Source organism: Phocoena phocoena, chromosome X (genome assembly GCF_963924675.1).
Source record: "Phocoena phocoena chromosome X, mPhoPho1.1, whole genome shotgun sequence".
Classification (NCBI taxonomy): Eukaryota; Metazoa; Chordata; class Mammalia; order Artiodactyla; family Phocoenidae; genus Phocoena; species Phocoena phocoena.
Window position 1 is genome coordinate 90,241,892 of NC_089240.1, and position 26,321 is coordinate 90,268,212.

Below are 26,321 nucleotides of genomic sequence, written 5' to 3' on the forward strand. Positions count from 1 at the left end.
ATAAAAAACAGCTCTTAGTTTTGTTGATAGTTTATTTCTTTTTATTGTTGAAAAATATTCCATTCTCTGGATATACCAGGGTTTATCCATTCACCTATTGAAGGACACCTTAGTTGCTTCCAGTTTTTGGTAGTTTTGAATAAAGCTGCTATAAACATTCATGTGCAGGTTTTTATGTGGGCATAAGTTTTCAACTCATTATGGTACATACCTAGGAACACAATTGCTGAATTATACGGTAAGACTATGTTTAGCTTTATAAGAAACTGTCATACCATCTCTTAAAGTACTGTATTGCTTTGTATTCCCGCCAGCAATGAATAAGAGTTCTTCTTGTTCCACATCCCCAGTAGCACTTGGTGTTATCAGTGTTCTGGATTTTAGCCATTTTAATAGATGTGAAATGGTATCTCATTGTTTAAATTTGCAATTACCTAATGACATATGATGTTGAGCATCTTTTCATATGATTGTCGTCTTTATATCTTCTTTGGTGAGGTCTCTGCTTAGGTATTTTGCCTACTTTTAAATTTGGTCCTTTATTTTTTTAAACAGTTTCCTTTAGTTCTTTGAATGTATATATATAATAGCTGCTTTCCATTCCTAGTTTAAAAAAATCTAAGAAGTAAGCCCCTTCTGGGACATTTTTTGTTGTTGGTTGCCTTTTATTTTTAGTTCTTGTTTGTATTTTTAAGCATGGCTTCCTCAGATCACCCCCTGAGTCAGTCTAAATCAGTGGTCAGTCGATGATGGGCCAGAAGATTTCCTTAAATGCCTTGAACCAGTAAGTTCTCCACCTTTTGCCAAGAGGATCTTTGTGTGAAAGTATACTTCATACTTAGGAAGTTTATAGTTTATAAATCAGCCTTAGTTTTCATTTCTTATTTCCAGAGTTGAATGACTGGGGCCTTCTCCTGTCCCATTTCTTTCCTGGGTAGGTTCACAGTCTTGTATACTCATGCATACTTTCAGATCCCCAAGAATATGTTGGAACCTTTCAAAGTTCCCCTATGGCCATCTGATTTTCAAGGTCTTCCTTTTAAATTTTTAGCCAGGCTCTTGTTTGCCCCAAATTGAAATCACAGCCTTAGGCAGCTGTGATATTATCAGAAGATTGCTATGGTTTTCTTGGAATGCCCGGGGGAAAGGACTTTTTACATAGAGCTGAGCTCTGAGTCAAATCAAATGATAACAACACCCTAGGAATGGAGATTTTCCAGGTAGCTGCTAGTTTGGTGAAAATATTGACTGTGTTCTGGGGATGGAGCTTTTAATAAAGTTCCAAAAGATCCATTGGTGTGATAATGCTGACTTTCATGGCTACCATACCTCTGAGCTTGGAAGGGAGGGAGGATGGGAATAACCTCAAGTTAAAACTTCACAGACTGGTGTTCTTACTGAAGTTCATTAGTTTTTTTTTTGAATCATACTTTTCAGTTCATTCTGTGCCTTTGGTTAATTTCCAATGTTCTGACCTGTTTTTTTTAATGTTTTCCCTGTATTTTATTGCCCAAGTAGGGGAATTCACTCACTAAGGTCGTGAGCTTGATGTTCTGGACATTAGTTTGTTGACATCTCTAATTTTGGTGGAAAAACAATGTTCTTCTGAGACATTGCTTTAATATTTATTATGTATATAAATTGTGGTTTGTAAATGACAGATAAAACATTAGCACTTTTTCTTTTTGCGGAAACTTTTAGGCACACATTTAGGACAATTATATTCTTTCTTTTTCAGGTTCCTATTAGTTCTGAGTCTGTAGACCCATCTGATGATATTGAGGTACAATCTTTGATATGTCAGAGAGAATGCAGCAAAACTGTGAACACTGAAGCCTTAATGACAGTATTTCACCCTCAGAATTTGGAGACTCTTAATTCCAAAATGGTAGGAAAACAAAATATTTAAATCTATAGATTGAAACAGTTGATCAAAAATAAAAATCTTAGATCAGACTGAAAACTCTTCTTTTTGGGCTTGAAGAGGTTTTCTAGCAGGTACTACTGTGTGACATGTTTGGTTCCATTACAAAATAGGACTGTTATCAAGAATTAAGATGAAAGTTGAACCTTGGGCTTTATTTGCATAGATTTCCAATAGTCAATCCTAATTGGGGTGATTGGTGAGAATGGTGGTTCAAAGCTTTACCTCCTAGGTGTCATGGTTTTACCATTTTAATATGAGAAGAACTAAAATAGTAAATTAAACCTGTTATGCTCACATGGATTTTAAAGATTTTTGTGATGACAGTGGTGCAGGGTTTAGCCCATCTGTGAATACTGATTTTGACTTTCTGTGTTCTTGTTTTCCATAGGTATTGTTTCATGGTGAAGAGAGTTATTGAGTTATTTGAAACTTAATTTCAAATTAAGTTAATTTCTCACCATGTTTAGTTGCTTTGATTTTTTTGTTATAGTTGAAAGAAAAGATGAAGGAACAGTCCTGGAACATCCTGTTTACAGAATGTGGGCGTGGTGTTAGCATGTTTAGGACCAAAAAGACTCAAGATCTGGTTGTAAGAGGGATTCCAGAGACCTTAAGAGGAGAGCTCTGGATGCTTTTTTCAGGTATTACATTTATTCACTTTATTCATTTAACAGACATTATCTATGCCCCTTCTAGGAGTTATGTACTAAGCTAAATAAAAATAATTACAAAGATGGCTAGGACTAAGTCTTATCATGAGTTCAGACTAGTCACAGAGAGTACGGTAGTTATGTGTACTTACCTATATATCCATACATCCATTGTCTGAGCAGATTAGTTTATTAGGCAATAGCTAACTGCAAGAGACAGCGTGGGAATCTCTAGTATCAGAAGGAAGTTAAAGGGAAAAGACAGTTCATGAAAATGTTATTCTTTTGGATAAGATTCCTGCCCTAATGTTATAGATTCTAGTGGGAAGCTTTTCCTTTTATTTGTTTGTACTCAGATAACACTTGAGCATAAAACTTAATTTACAAGTAATCCAGTTCTTCATGTATATAGGCAAGTAGTAGCTTTGTTATGTTCCTCTTCTTTTGTATGTTAATGTGATCATCTGTACAGGTGCTGTTAATGACATGGCTGCTAATCCTGGCTATTATGCTGAAGTGGTTGAGCAGTCTTTAGGGACCTGCAACTTGGCTACTGAAGAAATTGAACGTGATTTGCGTCGCTCCCTGCCTGAGCATCCAGCCTTTCAGAGTGACACTGGCATATCTGCTCTGAGGCGGGTACTCACTGCTTATGCATTCAGGAATCCCAAAATTGGATACTGCCAGGTATGATTTCATTATGAGCTCAACTGTTATCGTGTTCCAAATGATAAAATCACATCAAATCCAACTCTACTAATAAGGACAGAGATTGGGCTGAGATTGATAGTGGATATTATTAATGCAAGAATGATAGTGGGAATACTTAGAATTGATATTCCATTAATTCATTTTTCTTTTAATTTAACAAATATTTACTGAATTCCTGCTCTGTAAAAGATACTGTGCTAGGTGCTCAAGACTATATAAAGCTGAATCAGATAGTAATCCTGCCCTTAAAAATATATGGACTGGTAGGTATTAAAACATATTCAAGAACTTCCCTGGTGGTGTAGTAGTTGCGAATCTACCTGCTAGTGCAGGGGACACTGGTTCAATCCCTGGTCTGGGAAGATCCCACATGCCATGGAGCAGCTAAGCCTGTGTGCCACAACTACTGAGCCTGTACTCTAGAGCCCACACGCCGCAACTGCTGAGCCCACACACCACAACTACTGAAGCCCACGCACCTAGAGCCCATACTCTGCAACAAGAGAAGCCACTGCAATGAGAAGCCCTCGCACCTCAAGAGTAGCCTCCGTTTGCTGCAACTAGAGCAAGCCTGTGTGCAGCAACAAAGACCCAATGCAGCCAAAAATAAATTAAAAATTTAAAAACAAAAAAGCATATTCATTGGCAAAAGAAAAACAAATGAGACAATTTATTAGAGAAATATTAAATCTCACCAGGATTTATAATAGGGATAAGTTGGAGGAACAGAGAAGGCTGCATGGAAGAAGTGGCATTTTTAGGTCTTGAAATTGGTGAATTTTAGATATATGGAGATGGAATGAAATACCATTTGTAGGTGAAGGGATCAGTGTAACCAAACACAGAGGTAAATGTGGAATATATGTAGGACCATGTTCTGTTTAGTAGAATTGTAGAGTGAATGAAGTGAGGTAATTGAGGGAAAAAATCAAAAAGGTAGATTGGGATAGGTCAGGAGTTTGAATGTTACTTTGTAGACAGTGGGGGAATCACTGAAAAAAATCCTTTAGGACACTAAAGGGTATGCCAGACTGCTAACACAAATAATCTCAAACACAATAGAAGTTTACTTAAAGGAATAAACAGAGGAGTGCAAATATTCAAGTCAGTAGGTAGCTCTCCTCCATGTGATTATTCAGGGATTTAGGCTGACAACAGGCTCTGTCATCTTCAAAACATGGCTTCCAAGGTGCTCTTTCATTGCCATTACTACTCACAGGAAGAGGGGAGAGAGCATGGAGAAACAATTATGAGAAATTTTATTGGCCAGGCCTGGAAGTTGCATACATCACTTCACCCACATTTAATTGGAGGATCTTGGTCTCATGGCCACACCTATTCATAAAGAAGTCTGCAAAATGTAGCGTGGTTGAGCACATGTACATCCAGATACTATGGAAGAAGGGGAGATTGGGTTATGGTGGATAGCTAGCACTCTCAGCCACACCTTCATTTATGATGGGGTTGAGTACCCATAATGATTACATATCAGTCCTACCTATCCATTGAAACTTATCAATAGAGAGGTATTTTTGAAAAGCAATTTAAGTGAGTGGATCATCTGAATGAGTATTTAGCATGTTTTAGGATCTCTGAAAGGTAATAAAGAAGCATAATGCTTCTTTTCTCAAAGAGCTTACACTCAGCCTATAATGTTATCTATATGTGGTAGTTTAAAGGCAGCTTCAAAGTAGGCAACACTTGATTTTTGACTTCTAAAAAGTGAAAACAAAATTAGAAACATGGAGGGCCAGAGGAAAGTTATTCAGAGTTAGGTAACACTATAAGCAATACCATTCAGGTGAAAATAAGCCTACCATGGAGATCAGACTGGCTAGGTTCGTGCTGGAATCAAGAAGTAAATAAGTTTGTGTGAAGCAAGATCATGGTGAATCTTTCAAGCTTGGGAGAAGTTTGAATTTAATATGATAAGCAGGTTTTGTTGCTTTTGACCAAAAACTCAGGTGAGCCATACTGACTCATGGCTGGCTGACTGGCTTTGTTTATCTTTTCTTCTTCCATCCTTCCCTCCCTTCCTTCCATCTATCTGATCTATCTTCTTCCTTCTTTTCTTCCTTCCTTTGCTTTTTTCATTCCTTTTTCCTTTCATCTATCTAGAGATAGAATTCACATACCAGAAACTTCACCCATTAGTGTTTTTTAGTATATTCACAAAGCCGTGCAACCATCATCACAGTCTTAACCTCCATAACACTTTCATCACCCCAGAAGGAAGCCCCACATCCATTAGTAGTTACTCCCCATTTCTCCCTACTCCCAACCCTAGGCAATCACTAATCTACTTTTCTGTTTCTATGGGTTTGCCTATTATGGATATTTTATCTAAATGGAGTGATACAATATGTGGTCTTTTGTGTCTGCCTGATTTCATTTAGCATATTGTTTTCAAGGTCCACCCATGTTGTAGCATGTATTAGTACAATACTTCATTTCTTGCTGTGGCTGAATAATAGTCCATGGTATGGATATACAACATTTTGTTCAACAGTTGGTAGGCATTTTGGTTTGTTTCCACATTTTTGCTATTGTGAATAATGTTGCCATGGATATTCGTGTACAATTTTTTGTGTGGACGTGTTTTTTCATTCTTTTGGGTATTTAGCTAGAAGTGGAATTGCTGAGTTATGTGGTAACTTTATGTAACTTTAACATTTTGGGGCAATGCCAAACTATTTTAAAAAGTGACCGTAAAAAAAAAAAAAAAGTGACCGTACCATTTTACATTCCCACCAGCAATGTGTGTGATGGTTCCAATTTCTCCACATCCTCGGTGACACTTGTTATTATCTCTCTTTTTGATTATAGCCATCCTAGTGAATGTGAAGTGGTATCTCGTTGTGGTTTTGATTTGCATTTCCCTAACATGCTTATTGGCCATTTGTATATCTTCTTAGGAGAAATGTCTATTCAAATCCTTTGCCCATTTTAAAAATTGGATTATTTATCTTGTTACTGTTGAGTTGTAATGGTTCTTTATATATTTTGGATACTAATCCTTTATCAGATATAGTATTTGCAAAGTTTTTCTCCTGTTCTGTGGGTTGTTTTTTTACTTTCTTTTTTTTTTGTGGTACACAGGCCTCTCACTGCTGTGGCCTCTCCTGTTGCGGAGCACAGGCTCCGGACGCGCAGGCTCAGTGGCCATGGCTCACGGGACTAGCCGCTCTGTGGCATGTGGGATCTTCCCAGACTGGGGCATGAACCCATGTCCCCTGCATTGGCAGGCAGACTGTCAACCACTGCGCCACCAGGGAAGCCCAGTTTTTTCACTTTCTTGATGGTGTTCTTTGAAGCACAGAAGTTTTAATATTTGTTTTTTTATGTTTTTCGTTTGTTGTGTGTGCTTTTGATGTCATACCTAAGAAGCCACTGCCTAATCCAAGGTCAAGAAGATTTAGTCCTATGTTTTCTTCTAAGGGTTTTATAGTTTTAATGCTTAAATTTAGGTTTCTTGACCATTTTGTCTTAGTTTTTGTGTGTGGTGTATGGAAAAGGTTCAGCTTCATTCTTTTACTTGTGGATAGCCAGTTGTCCCAGTACCATTTGTTGAAAAAAAAGCAGTCTTTGACTCATTGAATTGTCTTGGCACCCTTGCTGAAAATCACTTGACTATAAATGTTAGGGTTTATTTCTTTTTCTTTTTTTTTTTTTAGAAGATGTTGGGGGTAGGAGTTTATTAATTAATTAATTAATTTTTGCTGTGTTGGTCTTCGTTTCTGGGCAAGGGCTTTCTCTAGTTGCGGCGAGCGGGGGCCCCTCTTCATCACGGTGCGCGGGCCTCTCACTGTCGCGGCCTCTCTTGCTGCGGAGCACAGGCTGCAGACGCGCAGGCTCAGTAGTTGTGGCTCATGAGCCTAGTTGCTCTGCGGCATGTGGAATCCTCCCAGACCAGGGCTTGAACCCGTGTCCCCTGCATTAGCAGGCAGACTCTCAACCACTGCGCCACCAGGGAAGCCCTAGGGTTTATTTCTTGACTCACAATTCTATTCTATTATGTTTCTGTTCTCATGCCAGTATCACACTGTCTTTTTTACTACAGCTGTGTAGTAAGTTTTGAAATTGGGAACTGTGAGTCCTTTAACTTTTTTTTTTCCAAAATTGTTTTGGCTTTTTAGGTCTCTTGCATTTCCATATGAATTTTAGGATCTGTTGTCAATTTCTGGATAAAGAAGAAAAATCCAGCTGGAATTTTCTTAGTCATTGCATTGAATCTGTAGATCAACTTGGGGGATATTGTATATTAACAATATTAAATCTTCTAATACATGAACACAGGATGTTTTTCTTTTCCATTTATTTAATTCTTTTAAAATTTCATTCAAGGTTGTTTCATAGTTCCCTATGTGCAAGACTTTACTTCCTTTGTTAATTTTATTTCTAAGTTTTTTATTCTTTTTGACATTACAGTAAACGGAATTGTTTTCTTGATTTTATTTTTGGATTGCTCAATGCCAGTATATAGAAATACAATTGATTTTTGTATATATTGATCTTGTATCCTGCAATCTTGCTAAGCTTATTAGTTCTAGTAGATTTTTTTTGTGGATTCCTTATTTAGAATTTTCTATATACAAGATCATGGAATCTGAATAGTGATATTTTTTACTTCTTCCATTCCAACCTGGATGCCTTTTTTTCCTCTTTTTCTTGCCTGATTGACCTGGCTATAACCTTCAGTACAGTGTTGAAGAGAAGTGGTGAGAATGCATATTCTTGTCTTGTTATTTACCTTAAGGGGAAGCAATCAGTCTTTCATCATTAAGTATGAGGTTAACTGTGGGCGTTTTATAGATTCTTTTTATCATGTTGAGGAAGTTCCCTTATATTGCTAGTTTGTTGAGTGTTTTTATCATGAAAGGGTGGTGGATTTTGTTAAGTAATTTTTCTGTGTCTATCGAGATAATCATGTGATTTTTTTCCCTTTATTTTAGTAATATCATTGTTGACCTGAAACAAATAGACCACCAGATATTTCTTCAGCAAAGATGGATTTATTCAGGATGAGCAGAGAATTGCAATTTGGGGTCTACAACCATGGCGAGCCATGGGCAAGTCCCCCAATGGCAAGGGGAGGAGAACACTTTTATAGAGAAGAAAAGGAAGTTGGAAGGGCTATAGTAAACTAAGAGTCCATGGCTTTTCATTGGCCTTGCCAGGAAAGAAGAGTCTTTTTTCTGCCTGTTGGTCTCTGCTGTAGTTGCAGGGTACAAGAGCGCCCCCTTCTGGTCTCCCAACTCTTTAATTGAGGTTTCCGTTTGTTAATTTTTTACATTGTGTATTACTTTTGCTGACCTTTTTTTTTAGTTTATTAAAAGTGCATATTTATTGTAATAAATTTAGAACATAAAAATTACATAAAAGAAAAGAAAAATCATCTATAATCCCACTACCCAGAAATAACCACCACTAACATTTTTCAGTATTTCCTCTTAGTCTTTCCATGTAATTAAGTGTTCTTAAAAAGAACATAGTTCTTTCCTCAATTTCTCTATGGCACTCTGTTATACATCATAGTATATTTCATCAATGGCTTGTTTGGGGACATTAAAATTGTATTCTTGTGAATTCCCTGGTTGTCCAGTGGTCAGGACTCCACACTTTCCCTGCTGAGGGCCCGGGTTCAATCCCTGGTTGGAGAACTAAGATCCCACAAGCCACGTGTTGTGGCCAAAAAAAGAAAATTGTATTCTTTATTTTTGTTTTATGTTGTCTCGTTTTGTTTTGTAAAACTACTCTTAACAAAACATCCTTGTGACTAAATCTTTACATACCTCCTTGTATTTTCCTTAGGACAATTTCTTGCAAGAATAATTGCTTTGTCCAAAAAAAAATTCTTTCTTAGGCCTCTTATTAACATTTAAAAAATTGTGATAAAATATACATATTTTAATCACTTTATAAGTAAAAATGCAGTGGCATTAAGTACATTTACAACATTGTGTAGCTATCACCACTGGCTATTTCCAGAACTTTTTCATCATCTCAAGCAAAAATTCTCTACCCATAAAGCAACTCCCCATTCCTCTTCTCCCAGGCCCTGTTAATCTCTACTCTACCTATTATCTCTATGAATTTGCCTATTACAGGTACCTAATTTAAGTGGAATCATATAATATTTGTCCTTTTGTGTCTTGGTTTTTTTTTCTAACATCTTTATTGGAGTATAGTTGCTTTACAATGTTGTGTTAGTTTCTGCCATATAACAAAGTGAATCAGCTGTATGTACACGTATATCCCCATATCCCCTCACCCTTGCATCTCTATCCCACCCCTCTAGGTGGTCACAAAGCACCTAGCTGATCTCCCTGTGCTATGCAGCTGCTTCCCACTAGCTATCTATTTTACATTTGGTAGTGTATATATGTAATGCTACTCTCTCACTTTGTCCCAGCTTACCCTTCCCCCTCACTGTGTCCTCAAGTCTGTTCTCTAAATCGGCGTCTTTATTCCTGTCCTGCCCCTAGGTTCATCAGAACTGTTTTTTTTGTTTGTTTTTTTTTTAGATTCCATATATATGTGTTAGCATACAGTATTTGTTTTTCTCTTTCTGCCTTACTTCACTCTGCATGACAGACTCTAGGTCCATCCACGTCACTACAAAAAACTCGTTTTTGTTTCTTTTTATGGCTGAGTAATATTCCCTTGTATATATGTGCCACATATTCTTTATCCATTCATCTGTTGATGGACACTTAAGATGCTTCCATGTCCTGGCTATTGTAAATAGTGCTGAAGTGAACATTGTGGTACATGACTCTTTGTGAATTATGGTTTTCTCAGGGTATATGCCCAGTAGTGAGATAGCTGGGTCGTTTGGTAGTTCTATTTTTAGTTTTTTAAGGAACCTCCATACTGTCCTCCATAGTGGCTGTATCAATTTACATTCCCACCAATAGTGTGAGAGGGTTCCCTTTTTACCACACCCTCCCTAGCATTTATTGTTTGTAGATTTTTTTGATGATGGCCACTCTGACTGGTGTGAGGTGATACCTCATTGTAGTTTTGATTTGCATTTCTCTAATGATTAGTGATGTTGAGCATCCTTTCATCTGTTGTTGGCAATCTGTGTATCTTCTTTGGAGAAATGTCTATTTAGGTCTTCTGCTCATTATTGGATTGGGTTGTTTGTTTTTTTGATATTGAGCCACATGAGCTACTTGTATATTTTGGAGATTAATCCTTCTCAGTTGCTTCGTTTGCAAATATTTTCTCCCATTCTGAGGGTTGTCTTTTCGTCTTGTTTATGGTTTCCTTTGCTGTGCAAAAGCTTTTAAGTTTCATTAGGTCCCATTTGTTTATTTTTTTTTATTTCTCTAGGAGGTGCGTCAAAAAGGATCTTGCTGTGATTTATGTCATAGAATGTTCTGCCTATGTTTTCCTCTAAGTTTTATAGTGTCTGGCCTTACATTTAGGTCTTTAATTTATTTTGAGTTTTTTTTTCTTTGTGTGTATGGTTTTAGGGAATGTTCTAATTTCATTCTTTTATATGTAGCTGTCCAGTTTTCCCAGCACCACTTATTGAAGAGACTGTTTTTTCTCCATTGTACATTCTTGTCTCCTTTATTAAAGACAAGGTGACCATATGTGTGGGGGTTTATCTCTGTGCTTTCTATCCTGTTCCATTGATATATATTTCTGTTTTTGTGCCAGTACCATACTGTCTTGATTACTGTAGCTTTGTAGTATAGTCTGAAGTCAAGGAGCCTGATTCCTCCTGCTCCGTTTTTCGTTCTCAAGATTGCTTTGGCTAGTTGGGGTCTTTTGTGTTTCCATACAAATTGTGAAATTGTTTTTCTAGTTCTGTGAAAAGTGCCATTGGTGGTTTGATAGAGATTGCATTGAATCTGTAGATTGCTTTGGGTAGTATAGTCATTTTCACCATATTGATTATTCCAATCCAGGAACATGGTATATCTCTCTATCTGTTTGTATCACCTTTAATTTCTTTCATCAGTGTCTTATAGTTTTCTGCATATAGGTCTTTAGTCTCCTTAGGTAGGTTTCTTCCTAGGTATTTTTTTCTTTTTGTTGCAATGGTGAATGGGAGTGTTTCCTTAATTTCTCTTTCTGGTCTTTCGTTGTTAGTGTATAGGAGGAATGCAAGAGATTTCTGTGCATTAATTTTGTATCCCGCAACTTTACCAAATTCATTGATTAGCTCTAGTAGTTTTCTGGTGGCATCTTTAGGATTCACTATGTATAGTATCATGTCATCTGCAAACAGTGACAGTTTTACTTCTTTTCCGATTTGGATTCCTTTTATTTTTCTTCTCTGATTTCTGTGGCTAAAACTTCCAAAACTATTTTGAATAATAGTGGTGAGAGTGGGAAGCCTTGTCTTTTTCCTGATCTTAGTGGAAATGATTTCACTTTTTCACCACTGAGAATGATGTTGGCTGTGGCTTTGTCATATATGGCCTTTATTATGTTGAGGTAAGTTCCTTCTATGCCTACTTTCTGGAAGGTTTTTATCATAAATGGGTGTTGAACTTTGTCAAAAGCTTTTTCTGCATCTATTGAGATGATCAAATGGTTTTTATCCTTCAGTTTGTTAATATGATGTATCATATTGATTGATTTGCATATATTGAAGAATTCTTGCATTCCTGGGATAAACCCCACTTGCTCATGGTGTATAATCCTTTTAGTGTTCTGTTGGATTCTGTTTACTAGTATTTTGTTGAGGATTTTTGCATCTATATTCATCAGTGATATTGGCCTGTAGTTTTCCTTTTTCTTGACATCTTTGTCTGGTTTTGGTATCAGGGTGATGGTGGCCTCGTAGAATGAGTTTGGGAGTGTTCCTCCCTCTGCTATATTTTGGAAGAGTTTGAGAAAGATAGGTGTTAGCTCTTCTGTAAATGTTTGATAGAATTCGCCTGTGAAGCCATCTGGTCCTGGGCTTTTGTTTGTTGGAAGATTTTTAATCACAGTTTCAATTTCAGTGCTTGTTATTGGTCTGTTTATATTTTCTATTTCTTCCTGGTTCAGTCTTGGAAGGTTGTGCTTTTCTAAGAATTTGTCCATTTCTTCCAGGTTGTCCACTTTATTGGCATATAGTTGCTTGTAGTAATCTCTCATGATCCTTTGTATTTCTGCAGGGTCAGTTATTACTTCTCCTTTTTCATTTCTATTTCTGTTGATTTGAGTGTTTTCCCTTTTTTCTTGATGACTCTGGCTAATGGTTTATCAATTTTGTTTATCTTCTCAAAGAACCAGCTTTAAGTGGTTTTTTTTTTTTTGCTTTTGCTGTACATGGGCCTCTCACTGTTGTGGCCTCTCCTGTTGTGGAGCACAGGCTCCGGACGTGCAGGCTCAGCAGCCATGGCTCACGGGCCCAGCTGCTCCGCGGCATATGGGATCCTCCCGGACCGGGGCACGAACCCATGTCCCCTGCATTGACAGGTGGACTCTCAACCACTGTGCCACCAGGGAAGCCCCAGCTTTAAGTTTTATTGATCTTTGCTATTGTGTCCTTCATTTCTTTTTCATTTATTTCTCATCTGATTTTTATGATTTCTTTCCTTCTGCTAACTTTGGGGGGTTTTTTTGTTCTTCTTACTCTAATTGAGATTTTTCTTATTTCTTGAGGTAGGACTGTATTGCTATAAACTTCCCTCTTAGAAGTGCTTTTGCTGCATCCCATAGGTTGTCGGTCATTGTGTTTTCACCGTCATTTGTTTTTAGGTATTTTTTGATTTCCTCTTTGATTTTTTCAGTGATCTCTTGGTTATTTAGTAGTGTATTGTTTAGCTTCCATGTGTTTGTATTTTTTTACAGTTTTTTCCATGTAATTGATATCTAGTCTCATAGCGTTGTGGTCGGAAAATATACTTGATACGATTTCAATTTTCTTAAATTTACCAAGACTTGATTTTGTGACCCAAGATATGACCTATCTTGGAGAATGTGCCATGAGCACTTGAGAAGAAAGTGTATTCTGTTGTTTTTAGATGGAATGTCCTATAAATATCAATTAAGTCCATCTTGTTTAATGTATCATTTAAAGCTTGTGCTTATTTATTTTCATTTTGGATGATCTGTCTATTGGTGAAAGTGGGGCGTTGAAGTCCCCTACTATTATTGTGTTACTGTCAATTTCCCCTTTTATGGCTGTTAGCATTTGCCTTATGTATTGAGGTGCTCCTACGTTGGGTGCGTAAATATTTACAATTGTTCTGTCTTCTTCTTGGATTGATCCCTTGATCATTATGTAGTGTCCTTCTTTGTCTCTTGTAATAGTCTTTATTTTAAAGTCTATTTTGTCTGATATGAGAATTGCTACTCCAGCTTTCTTTTGATTTTTATTTGCATGGAATATCTTTTTCCATCCCCTCACTTTCAGTCTGTATGTGTCGCTACGTCTGAAGTGGGTCTCTTGTAGACAGCATATATATGGGTCTTGTTTTTGTATCCATTCAGCCAGTCTATGTTTTTTGGTTGGAGCATTTAATCCATTTACATTTAAGGTAATTATCGATATGTATGTTTCTGTTACCATTTTCTTAATTGTTTTGGGTTTTTTATTGTAGGTCTTTTTCTTCTCTTGTGTTTCCTGCCTAGAGAAGTTCCTTTTGCATTTGTTGTAAAGCTTGTTTGGTGGTGCTGAATTCTCTTAGCTTTTGCTTGTCTGTGCACTTAGTATGATTTAGGGAGCCTCCCTCCTAATGGGGGGGTTGTATTCCTGTCTTGCTGTTTGTTTGGCATGGGGCGTCCAGCACTAGAGCTTGCTGCCCGTTGGGTGGAGCTGGGTCTAAGCATTGAGACAGAGATCTCTGGGAGAGCTCTCGCCAGTTGATGTTAGGTGTGTCCAGGAGGTCTTTGGTGGTCTGATGTCCTGAACTCGGCTCTCCCACCTCAGGGGCTCAGGCCTGTCAGCTGGCCGGAGCATCAAGACCCTGTCAGCCACATGGCTCTGAAGAGAAGGGAGGAAAAAAAGAGAGCAATAAAATAAAATAAAATAAAGTTATTAAAATAAAAAAATCTTTAAAAATATTATTAAAATTTAAAAAATTAAAAAGTAATAAAAAGAAAGAGAAGAGAGCACCCAAACCAATAAACAAATCCACCAATGATAACAAGTGCTAAAAACTATACTAAGATAAACATAAAAATCAAACTAGTCAGTCACATACAGCAAACCCCAAGTCTACAGTTGCTCCCAAAGTCCACTGCCTCAATTTTGTGATGATTCCTTGTCTATTCAGGTATTCCACAGATGCAGGGTACATCAAGTTGATTGTGGAGATTTAATCCGCTGCTCCTGAGGCTGCTGGGAGAGATTTCCCTTTCTCTTTGTTCACACACCTCCTGGGGTTCAGCTTTGGATTTGGCCCCGCCTCTGCGTGTAGGTCGCCAGAGGGCGTCTGTTCTTTGCCCAGACAGGACAGGGTTAAAGGAGCAGCTGATGCAGGGGCTCTGGCTCAGTCAGGCCAGGGGGAGGGAGGGGTACGGAATGCGGGGCGAGCCTGTGGCGGCAGAGGCCGGTGTGTGTTCTCCTGGGGAAGTTGTCCCTGGATCACGGGACCCTGGCAGTGGCGGGCTGCACAGGCTCTCGGGAGGGCAGGTGTGGAGAGTGGCCTGTGCTTGCACACAGGATTCTTGGTGGCGGCAGCAGCAACCTTAGCATTTCATGCCCGTCTCTGGTGTCTGCACTGATAGCTGCAGCTCGCGCCCGTCTCTGAAGCTCATTTAGGTGGTGCTCTGAATCTCCTCTCCTCGCGCACCCCAAAACAATGGTCTCTTGCCTGTTCGGCAGCTCCAGACTTTTCCCCGGACTCCCTCCCGGCTAGCCATGGTGCACTAACCCCTTCAGGCTGTGTTCACGCCGCCAACCCCAGTCCTCTCCCTGGGATCTGACCTCCGAAACCTGAGCCTCAGCTCCCAGCCCCCACCTGCCCCGGTGGTTGAGCAGACAAGCCTCTCAGGCTGGTGAGTGCTGGTCGGCACCAGTCCTCTGTGCAGGAATCTCTCTGCTTTGCCCTCTGCTCCGTCTCTCTGCTTTGCCCTCTGCAGGAATCTCTTTGCTTTGCCCTCTGCTCTCCTGTTGCTGCGCTCTCCTCCGTGGCTCTGAAGCTTCCCCCACCCCAACCCCGTTTCCACCAGTGAAGGGGCTTCCTAGTGTGTGGAAACTTTTCCTCCTTCACAGCTCCCTCCCAGAGGTGCAGGTTCCATCCCTATTCTTTTTTTTTTTTTTTGGCGGTACTCAGGCCTCTCACTGATGTGGCCTCTCCCGTTGTGGAGCACAGGCTCTGGACGTGCAGGCCTAGCAGCCATGGCTCACGGGCCTATCCGCTCCGCAGCATGTGGGATCTTCCCAGACTGGGGCACGAACCTGTGTCCCCTGCATCAGCAGGCGGACTCTCAACCACTGTGCCACAAGGCAAGCCCCATCCCTATTCTTTTGTCTCTGTTTTTTCTTTTGCCCTACCCAGGTTCGTGGGGAGTTTCTTGCCTTTTGGGAAGTCTGAGGTCTTCTGCCAGCATTCATTAGGTGTTCTGTAAGAGTTGTTCCACATGTAGATGTATTTTTGATGTATTTGTAGGGAGGAAGGTGATCTCCACGTCTTACTCCTCCGCCATCTTGAAGGTCCTCCCCTTGTGGACTTTCATGTTTTACCACTCTTGTATCCCCAGGATAAATCTTACTGGGTCATGATGTGTAATCCTTTTTATATGTTAGTTCAGTTTTCTAGTATTTTGTTTGGGATTTTTGCATTTATATTCATAAAATGTATTGATAATAGTTTTCTTTTGATGTCTTTGTCTGGTTTTAGTGTCAGGGTGTCAAAGAATGAGCTAGGTAGTGTTTCTTCCACACCTATTTTTTGAAGAGTTAATGAAGGATTGGTGTTAATTCTTCTTCAAATTGTGGTAGAATTGGCCAGTGAAGCCATCTGTTTCTAGAGTTTTCTTTGAAGAAAGTTTTTTCATTATTAATTCAGTCTCTACTTATAATAAGTCTGTTCAGATTTTTCTGTTTCTTCTTGAGTTGGTCTTGGTGGTTTTTCTAGGAAATTGTCCATTTTATCTAGGTTGTCTAATTTGTTAGCATATAGTTGTTCATCATATTCTCTTATAATCCTTTTTATTTTTGTTAAGGTTGGTAGTAATGTTCTCTATTTCCTGATTTTAATTTGAGTCTCTCTCTCTTTGTCTCTCTGTATCTTTCTGTTTTTTGTCTTTTTGGTTAGACTACCTACATGTGTTTCAGATATTTTAATCTTTTCAAAGAACCAACTTTTGGTTTTGTTGAGTTTTCTTTATTTTTTTTCTATTCTCTATCACTTCCTGTTTGTGCAGAGCCTCAAGATTAGCCAGAGGTAAGAGCTTAGGGCTTTTTCTGTTCTATCATGAGCATGCATACAGCTCTGGGCAGGCATGAAGCCATATCATGCACTTTGCCTTCTAGATTCCCAGGAATAAGTTAGAGCATTCCAAAGCCCCTTTTGGATATCCCATTCCCCAGCTTTTTATTTTAACCCTTTATTAGCCTATTGTTTGGCCCAGTTGTTATCCACTGCCTCAGGCAGATGCATGTTCAACAACTGCTTCTGATTTTTTCAAGGAACATTTTTTCAAGGAAAGACTGTTTGCCTTGGGTGAGCTCTGTGTCAGGTCAAATAAAGACAGCCTTATGAGTGCAGTTTTCCAGGGAATGACCAGACGGGTCAAATAATGACAGATCTCTGGGAATGGGACTGTGAAGGCGCTCCAGCCCCATTCTGTTTCCTCCCATGGCTGCTAGGTGCTGCTTTTCACCATGATTGCTGAGTGTTGGTTTTTCAGGCTTCTGTAAAGCTGAGGAGGAATGGGACTTGGACGATTTAAAATGCCACAGAGCTCACTGTTTTTACTGAGATTCAACCATTTCATTAAGTAAAGGCTTCCTGAATTGCTGTAAGCTTTTGGTGCATTTTCAGAGTTCTGAAAAATTGATTTTGATGATTTTTGCTAGTGTTCTTGTTGCTTTTATAGAGGAAAGCATTTTCGGAGAGCCTTGCTCTGCCATTTTCACTGATGCTCCTCCCATTATGGCTTCTTGAACAGGAAAGTGATGGAGTAAAAACTGAACTTGAAGTCAAATATTGTACCAGATCTGACAAAGGATTGACGTACTTAATATACAAACCTATAAGAAAAGTGTTGAATTATAAAAATGAACAATGGGGGCTTCCCTGGTGGCGCAGTGGTTGAGAGTCCACCTGCCGATGCAGGGGATGCGGGTTCATGCCCTGGTCTGGGGGGGATCCCACATGCCGTGGAGCGGCTGGGCCCGACAGCCATGGCCGCTGAGCCTGTGCGTCCAGAGCCTGTGCTCCACAACAAGAGAGGCCACGACAGTGAGAGGCCCGCGTACCGCAAAAAAAAAAAAAAGAACAATGGACATGAAAAGATGAATCACAGAAAAAAATACAGATTGATAATAAAGTTTAGAAAAGGAAGTTCAATATCAAAGAAACTCAAATTCAAACCATGAGATACCATTTTCACTATCAAATCAGCAAAAGCAATTTTAATTATTACAATTCTTAGTATTGGCAAAGGAGCAGTGAAGTAAACATTCAAATGCTATAGGTCAGAAAAACAAATTGGTACAGTCAATTTCTGGAATACAATTTGGCAGTAATATCAAGTCATTTAATAATAATATTCAGGGGAACCTCTTAGTTGTGCACGGAGAAAGAACGATTTAAAAATGGGTGATGTTGAGAAGGGCAAGAAGATTTTTGTTCAGAAGTGTGCTCAGTGCCATACTGTGGAAAAGGGAGGCAAGCACAAGACTGGGCCAAATCTCCATGGTGTGTTTGGGTGAAAGACAGGTCAGACTTTCAGATTCTCTTACACAGATGCCAACAAGAACAAAGGCATCACCTGGGGAGAGGAGATGCTGATGGAGTACTTGGGGAATCCCAAGAAGTACATTCCTGGAACAAAAATCATCTTCACTGGGTTTAAGAAGAGGGGAGAAAGGGCAGACTTGATAGCTTATCTCAAAAAAGCTTCTAATGAGTAGTAGTTGGCCACTGCCATATTTATTACGAAACAAATGTCTCATGATTTTTTATGTGTACCATATTTAAATTGATCTCATACACCGCAATTCAGATCATGAATGGCTGAGGTAATATTTCTGTCCTGATTTAAATAAGATTGGTTTGTGGCTAAAAGAATATGATCAGCTTGGACTTCCCTGGAGGCACAGTGGTTAAGAATCTGCCTGCCACGGCAGGGGACACGGGTTCGAGCCCTGATCCGGGAAGATCCCACATACCACGGAGCAGCTAAGCCCATGCGCCACAATTACTGAGCCTGCTCTCTAGAGCCCGCAAGCCACAACTACTGAGCCCGTGCGCCTAGAGCCCGTGCTCCGCAGCAAGAGAAGCCACCGCAATGAGAAACTTGCGCACCGTAATGAAGAGTAGCCTCCGCTCGCCACAACCAGAAGAAGCCTGCACGCAGCAACGAAGACACAACACAGCCAAAAATAAATAAATAAATAAAAATTTAAAAATAAATAAATAAATTGCTGTTAAATATATATATATATATATATATATATATATATATATATATATGCACCTAAATGGCATGTTGATTATTTAAAAAAAAAGAATATGGTCAGCTTTTTGAATTTTGATAGTGATTCCAGTTCAAGTACTATCCTTTCCCCTTCTAAAGAGATGATTAAACTTGAATAAGAAATGTTAAACTTTTCAGGCATATAGTGAATGCCTTCTCAAACCCTATAGGAGATTGGTTTTATATTTAGATTTATATAACTGTTTATATTAATATATTTAAATATTGAGAAGATCTCTTCACTGTCTCATAGAACAGCAAGATTTACCTGTGTTTCAAGTTGTGTTCATTCGCCTGTTAAGGCAAGGGCTGAAGATACACTGGCAATGTCCACTTTCTCTTTTTGGTCTTAACTATGCCAATTTAATTAAAATTCTCTATCTATCTAAAATATTGCCTTTTACTTAATGAAAGGCATTTTAGTGTGGTTTATGTATAGCATCAAATAGAGAATATTTAGTACTTCTTACACACATACCACAAAAATAATAATATTCATTGACCAAATAATTTAATTTCTATGTATCTTTACTGAGAAAATAGTAAACCACTTGGATGAAGATTTATATACAGAGATATTCATTGCATTGTTATATATAATAGTGAAGAGTTGAAATCAGCCTAAATGTTCAATAATAGAATAGCTAAATAATTTATAGTATATTCAATTTAATAGATTTTTTACAGTCATTAAAAATACTGTTTTAGAAGACTTATTTAATGGCATTGAAAATGTATAATATAACGTTAAGTGAAAAATCAAACTTTAATATACAGTTTGGTCTAAATTTTAGAAGGGGAAAAAGGAAGGAAATACAAACACAAAAAAAGTACATCAACTTGTTAATGGTGGTGATCTCTAGGTAGGTAAGATACAGGAGATTTAATTTTCTTCACACCTTTCCATTCTTCCCAGATTCTATACATTATGGGTTTATTAACTTTATAATAAGGGCTATGGCCAAATGTTATATAAAAGTAGTGATCTGACATTTGTATGGAAGATAGATTAGAAGAAGGAGAAAGTTAGGGTGGTAGTGGGAATGGAGAGGATAAAAAAAATCTAAAAGTCATTTTAGGAATTCCCTGGCAGTCCAGTGGTTAGGGCTCTGCGCTCCCACTGCAGGGGGCACAGGTTCAATCCCTGGTCGGGGAACTAAGATCCTGCATGCTGCATGGTGCAGCCAAATAAATAAATAAAAATAAAAATAAAAAAACATTTTATAAGAAGAAACTCTAGGATGTGAAGACAAATTGGATGTGGCAGATAAAGGGTTTCTAGCGTGATCAAAATTAAGGTAGCAAAGAAGAGAATCCTATTTAATAGAGGAAAGATTTAGTTTTAGACACAATTGAGGATGATTGACATCTAAGGGATGTTCTCCTGTAGGTAGTTGAAAATACAGATGAAGTTTGTTTCTCCAATGTTAGTATGTCCTTGAAAGTATGTAGTGTTTTTTTTAAGACTTGGCAATAATTAATATTTTTTACTCATTGAAATCAGTCTAAATTTAGAGAGGTTTTACTTATTGTATGCTATGTTCATGATATTATTGCTTCATTTTCCTTGAATGTACCGTGTAAAATAAGTGATTAGCAAACGTTAGTGTGACTTCACCTTGTTTTGCTTTGGACTGGCTCAGAGTTCTCATGTTTCCATTATGATTACTCTCATAGTTGTTGTTATTGCTGAAAATTACTATGTTTGAATAAGAAATGTAATTATTACCCCAACAATATTTATTTTTTATTTTTCTATGAATTTTAGGCAATGAACATTTTGACTTCAGTATTGCTTCTGTATGCAAAAGAGGAAGAAGCTTTTTGGCTTCTGGTTGCTGTATGTGAACGAATGTTACCTGATTATTTTAATCGTCGAATCATTGGTAAAAAACAAAACACGTATACATATACGAACACATATTTCTTTTCTAAACAATTTATAGGCCTCTTGTCTATCCAGTTACCTATCAAATGGAAGAACTGATAATTAAGTTACAAAATATACAAAATGCAAGCAATATCAAATGTCACATTCACTGACATGCTCAAGAGAAGAGGTTTTTGCACTGAACATATGATTGGAAAAACGTATTATTTAATACGTTGCTTTTTAAAAATAAAGTGCCTGGTCTGTTTCCATATAAAATAGAAGTTTTAAGTTTACTATCTCTGTATTGCTAAAACAGTGGTAATCTGAAGCATCTGGAGCTACTGGAAAAATTTTAATAGTCTCTTTATGTGAGAGAGATTTTAATCAGCTTAAAATCTCCACATTTTTATGAATTGTATAGATATATTCAAGCTTTGAAAGAAGGATCAAGTTCTTAGTTTGTTACTTATATAATATTTTCTTCAGTCATCAAATATTTGTAGATCCATGATCCCCTACCTTAAAACCATAGGTGGTCTCCTTTGTACCCTCATAAGCCTTTGGTGTCATGGCTAGGTCGTTGACTGTATTGTCTTGTGTTATAATTATTTGTCTATTTATTGCAAGTTCTATTAGAGATTAAACGCTTTGAAGATGAGACCATTTAATTAATTGATGTATCTCTTATAGTACCTATTACAGGTTTCTGCACATAATGAAGATTCCATAAATAACTGTTCCAATGAATATGAATTGAGTTTCTCAAGTGCTTCTTGATGCATGATACTGCTAGCAGATAAAGAGATGCATGAAATATAGAAAAGGCACTGAAGAAGTTCATAATTTAAGGAAGAGAAATGAGATATATCAGCCTACTAATAGAAGTGGGAAGGTATTGGAAACAAGTCCTTTTGAAAGGTGTTCATTTTAAAATTTCTTTTTATGTTCTCCAGGTGCCTTGGTGGATCAGGCAGTCTTTGAAGAACTTATCAGAGATCACCTTCCCCAGCTGACTGAACATATGACTGATATGACATTCTTTTCCTCAGTTTCTCTCTCATGGTTCCTCACACTTTTTATTAGTGTGCTGCCTATTGAAAGTGCAGTGAATGTGGTGGACTGTTTCTTCTATGATGGAATAAAGGCCATTTTACAACTGGGACTGGCAATACTTGACTATAATTTAGACAAACTTCTGGCATGTAAAGATGATGCTGAAGCTGTGACAGCTTTAAACAGGTACTGTGAGAATCATAACATTTAAATCTGGAGAGCCCCTTAGAGCTTATGTTGTTCAAACCCCTTATTTTATAGATGAGGAAACTGAGCCCTAGAAACTTTAAATAATTTGCCCAAAGTCACAAAGCTGGTTGAATGAAAACGCTAGGCCTAAAGTCCACTCCTCTGTTTCTAAATAGAATATAACAAAAGTAAGTCAGTCACTTTGAAGTAAACCACTAGGTTATATATACATTTACACTAACATCTAATATGGTTGATTTGGTATGCTGGGACTTTCATAGTCCCAGTTTGAGCTATAAAGTGTATAAGAGTAATTTGAGGTGGGGGAGGTGGTTGATAATATTAAATGTCCAGTGGGGGGAAATTTTTCTGGTTTTCAAGTGGTTTCAATCAGGTAAGCTGAGCTTTATTTTCCTGGTGCCTTTTCTGTGAATTCTATTTTGTATTGAAACACATGTGTGGGATGTGTGTGTGTGTGTTTGTGTATACACAGTATATGTTAAATGAATGAATATATGAATATTTGGGTAACTTGTAATGGTGCATCAAATCCCATTTATGTACAGAATAAAGTATAAACACCTCACTCTGGTATTTAGAACTCTCAATGTTAAGGCCTCAGTGTATCTTTCTTAAATTATTTCTCCTCACGTGCCTCTACATACCGTATATTCCACCCTTACTGGGCCATGTGGTATTTTCTGAGAACTCTCTGAGCCTATCTGCTTCCCCATGCCCTCCTCCCCACCTCTGAAGTCATTTCATCACCATCCCATTTCCCACTCCCCATGTCCTCCTAATTCCCAACCATCTTCAAATTCTCCTCCCTCATAAGACTATCTCTTGTCCTCTCGGTAGAAATTAATCTCAAACTAGGGAGAAATTAGCTGTCATTTTCTCTGTATTTTACTTCTACTGATTCTTGTATTACTGTCACTTTTGGATAGGTTCTTTGACAATGTCACTAATAAGGATAGCCCGTTGCCTTCAAGTGTGCAGCAGGGTTCAAATGTAAGTGATGAAAAAAGCAGTCATATTAGAGTGGATATTACAGATTTGATTAGAGAGTCAAATGAGGTAAGTTTTTCTTATACCATAAATATAATTACATAGCATATTTAAAATGATAGATACTATAGTTATATCTCTAGTGGTATATTAAGAGTAAGATAATAATACATGTAAAGATGTAGTAATGTAAAATCTGACTTCACTTTAAAAATGAGTTCTATGAACTGTTCCTACGTTATATAGCTTCCTCTGCTTCAGTTTGCTTTTAATTAAATGAAACTATTCACATAGTTTTACAAATAATGACCACTTTTAAATATCTATCGCTGCATAAAAAGGTGAAAAATACTCTCTTCTTAGAGACTAAGAATTTTACCAGTGTTCTTGTACTTAGTCTAGACCCATAGTAGATGGAATCCTCTCCTGTGAATATACAGAAAAACTGAAACGTGGGAGGTGAAAATTTGCATAATCACTGAACAAGTTGGGAAAATAGCTAGGAATAGAACCAAGGCCTCTGAGAATTGAATCTGATGAAATTCAATTGTAAGAAAAGTGGATATTTATTATGAATGAGTATCCACTGAAATTATATTTTTTGCAGAAATATGGGAATATTCGCTATGAAGATATATACAGCATGCGCTGTCGAAATAGGTTGTATGTGATACAGACCCTAGAGGAAACAACAAAGCAGAATGTGGTGAGTATCCACCCAATGGGGGAAAACCAATTGGAGTAACATTTTTTTCCTGAACTTCATTTAAAAATTATCATTTCATGTTAAGAAAATAAAATAACTATACATTTGAGCTAGATTCTTGCCACAGCTTAGCTTACTGTAAATTTTTTGAGAGGAAATAAGTGATTTTCTTCTGGTTGAAACATTGGTTTTCCAACATGTTTTGTGTTATGTGACCTTTAATATTGAATGCTATGATGTAGGCATTTAAGCATAACATATTTGTGATGTGCTTCATCAATAAGAACAGCTGACCTACATAGTACTCTAGGCTGCTAATATGTATTATTATCCTTGGATACCCAAGATAAAGTGAAAAAGGAATAAACAGTGTGTTTTAAGTACTCCTTTTTAGTATTTGGATGACTACATTAGAAGCTGTTAATATTGGTTGCTTCTGGTGAATGGGATTAATAGATTTCTGGTTGGAAGAGAGAGTGTTTTACTTTGCTGTATGAATCCTTCTGTGCTGTTTGAGCTTTTATCATGAGCATGTATTGTTTTTGTAAACCTACTTGCTTAAAGGTTAAGTCCTCAGAGATACAAATCTGGGAAAATTAACATTTCTGAATACATGCTCATTGTGAATAATTCAAACATTATAGAAATGTAAAAAAGTAGAAGTTTCCTACCCCAGGAGTAACCAACATTAAAATGATTTGGCATGTATCCTTCCAGATCTTTTTTCTAAATATCTATAGATATAAATGTGTATGTGGTGGGGGGGAGGGGGACAATATAGCTTTTCAAATGAGATCATACCAGTTACTTTGTTCTGCAACTTTTTTCACTCAGAGCTATATCATGGTCATTGCATATTATTGCATACCTCGCTTTTCTTAATGCACTGAATAGTATACCACAGTATGGGTATGCTATACTTTATATAACTATTCCTTGTTGATATGCATTTAGTAGGTCTCCCTCTCTCTCTCTTTCATTTTAATGTTTTTTTGCTTTTGCAAGTAATATGTTATCTAAACAACATGGGTTTGAACTGCACAGGTTCACCTACATGTGGATTGTTTTCAATAAACATGTACTAACAGTACTACAAGATCCATGGTTGGTTGAATCTGCAGATGTGGAACCATGGATATGAAGGGCCAACTGTAAAGTATATGCAGATTTTTGACTGTGTGGAAGGTCAGCACCCTTAACCCCCGAGTTGTTCAAGGGTCAACTGTATATCTAATCTTACACATTTGTAAGAGTATTTAAACATTGACAGGTCCTGCTAAATTATCCTCTAAAAGATTTGTATCAAATTATAATCCCACCAACAGTGTGTAAGAATGCCTTTTCCCCCACACTCCCACTAGCGTCACATTTAAAAAATATTAGTGGTATTAATTCTTTGTCAGTTATATTTGTGGCTAACATTTCCCCCAATCTTGTTGTTTCTTTAATTTTTATGATGTATTATGATGTATTTCAGAGTATATAACTTTCAAAATTTTATGTAGTCAAATCTCTTTTTTTTTTTACATATTGTGTGGGTTTCATGTCAAACTTAGCAAGGCCTTCCCCATATAAAATTATATAATTTATAAACATACTTTCTCATATTGGCTTATAGTACTGGTATTGCTTTGTTTTGTTTTTTGTTTTTTTGTTTTTTTTTTTTTTTTTGCGGTACGCGGGCCTCTCACTGTTGTGGCCTCTCCCGCTGCGGAGCACAGGCTCCGGACGCGCAGGCTCAGCGGCCATGGCTCACGGGCCCAGCCGCTCCGCGGCACGTGGGCTCCTCCCGGACCGGGGCACGAACCCGCGTCCCCTGCATCGGCAGGCGGACTCTCAAGCACTGCGCCACCAGTAAAATTAATTTATGTACTTATTTTTGGCTGTGTTGGGTGTTTGTTGCTGTGCGCGGGCTTTCTCTAGTTGCTTCGAGCAGGGGCTACTCTTAGTTGCAGTGCGTGGGCTTCTCACTGCAGTGGCTTCTCTTGTTGTGGAGCACGGGCTCTAGGCGCACGGGCTTCAGTAGTTGTGGCTTGCGGGCTTTAGGGCGCAGGCTCAGTAGTTGTGGCGCATGGGCTTAGTTGCTCTGCGGCATGTGGGATCTTCCCAGACTGGGACTTGAACCTGTGTCCCCTGCATTGGCAGGCAGATTCCTAACCACTGTGCCACCAGGGAAGCCCTGTGTTTTTTTTTAACATTTAGATCTTGAATACACGTAAAGTATATATTTTGTTTATAGTGTGTTATAGGACTCTAATGGTATTTTTTTCCAACTGAAATAGCCCATTATTTGAATACCATTTATTGAATACTCCATCATTACTGTACTCTACTCTGCCTTTTTCATATGCTAATATGGGTTTATTTCTGTAGTTTCTTTTTTTTCTGTAACTGTTTCTTTTTTTAAATTTATTTTATTTATTTATTTATTTTTGGCTGCGTTGGCTCTTTGTTGTTGCATGTGGGCTTTCTCTAGTTGCGGTGAGCGGGGGCTACTCTTCCTTGTGGTGGGTGGGCTTCTCATTGCGGTGGCTTCTCTTGTTGCAGAGCACAGGCTCTAGGCACGTGGGCTTCAGTAGTTGTGTCACGCAGGCTCAGTAG

General features: G+C 38.0%; 1 protein-coding gene and 1 pseudogene across 1 annotated transcript in view; both read left to right on the forward strand.

Annotated features, from left to right (window-relative positions):
• TBC1D8B (TBC1 domain family member 8B) overlaps positions 1-26,321 on the forward strand; it is an 82,387-nt gene that overhangs the window by 46,074 nt on the left and 9,992 nt on the right. The window contains exons 8-14 of the mRNA XM_065900234.1: positions 1,739-1,888; positions 2,418-2,568; positions 3,050-3,264; positions 20,660-20,777; positions 21,718-22,003; positions 22,954-23,083; positions 23,622-23,720. Of these exons, the coding sequence (XP_065756306.1) occupies positions 1,739-1,888; positions 2,418-2,568; positions 3,050-3,264; positions 20,660-20,777; positions 21,718-22,003; positions 22,954-23,083; positions 23,622-23,720 (1,149 nt within the window). The remainder of the gene's footprint in view (positions 1-1,738; positions 1,889-2,417; positions 2,569-3,049; positions 3,265-20,659; positions 20,778-21,717; positions 22,004-22,953; positions 23,084-23,621; positions 23,721-26,321) is intronic.
• On the forward strand, positions 18,008-18,325 carry LOC136142688 (cytochrome c-like; annotated as a pseudogene).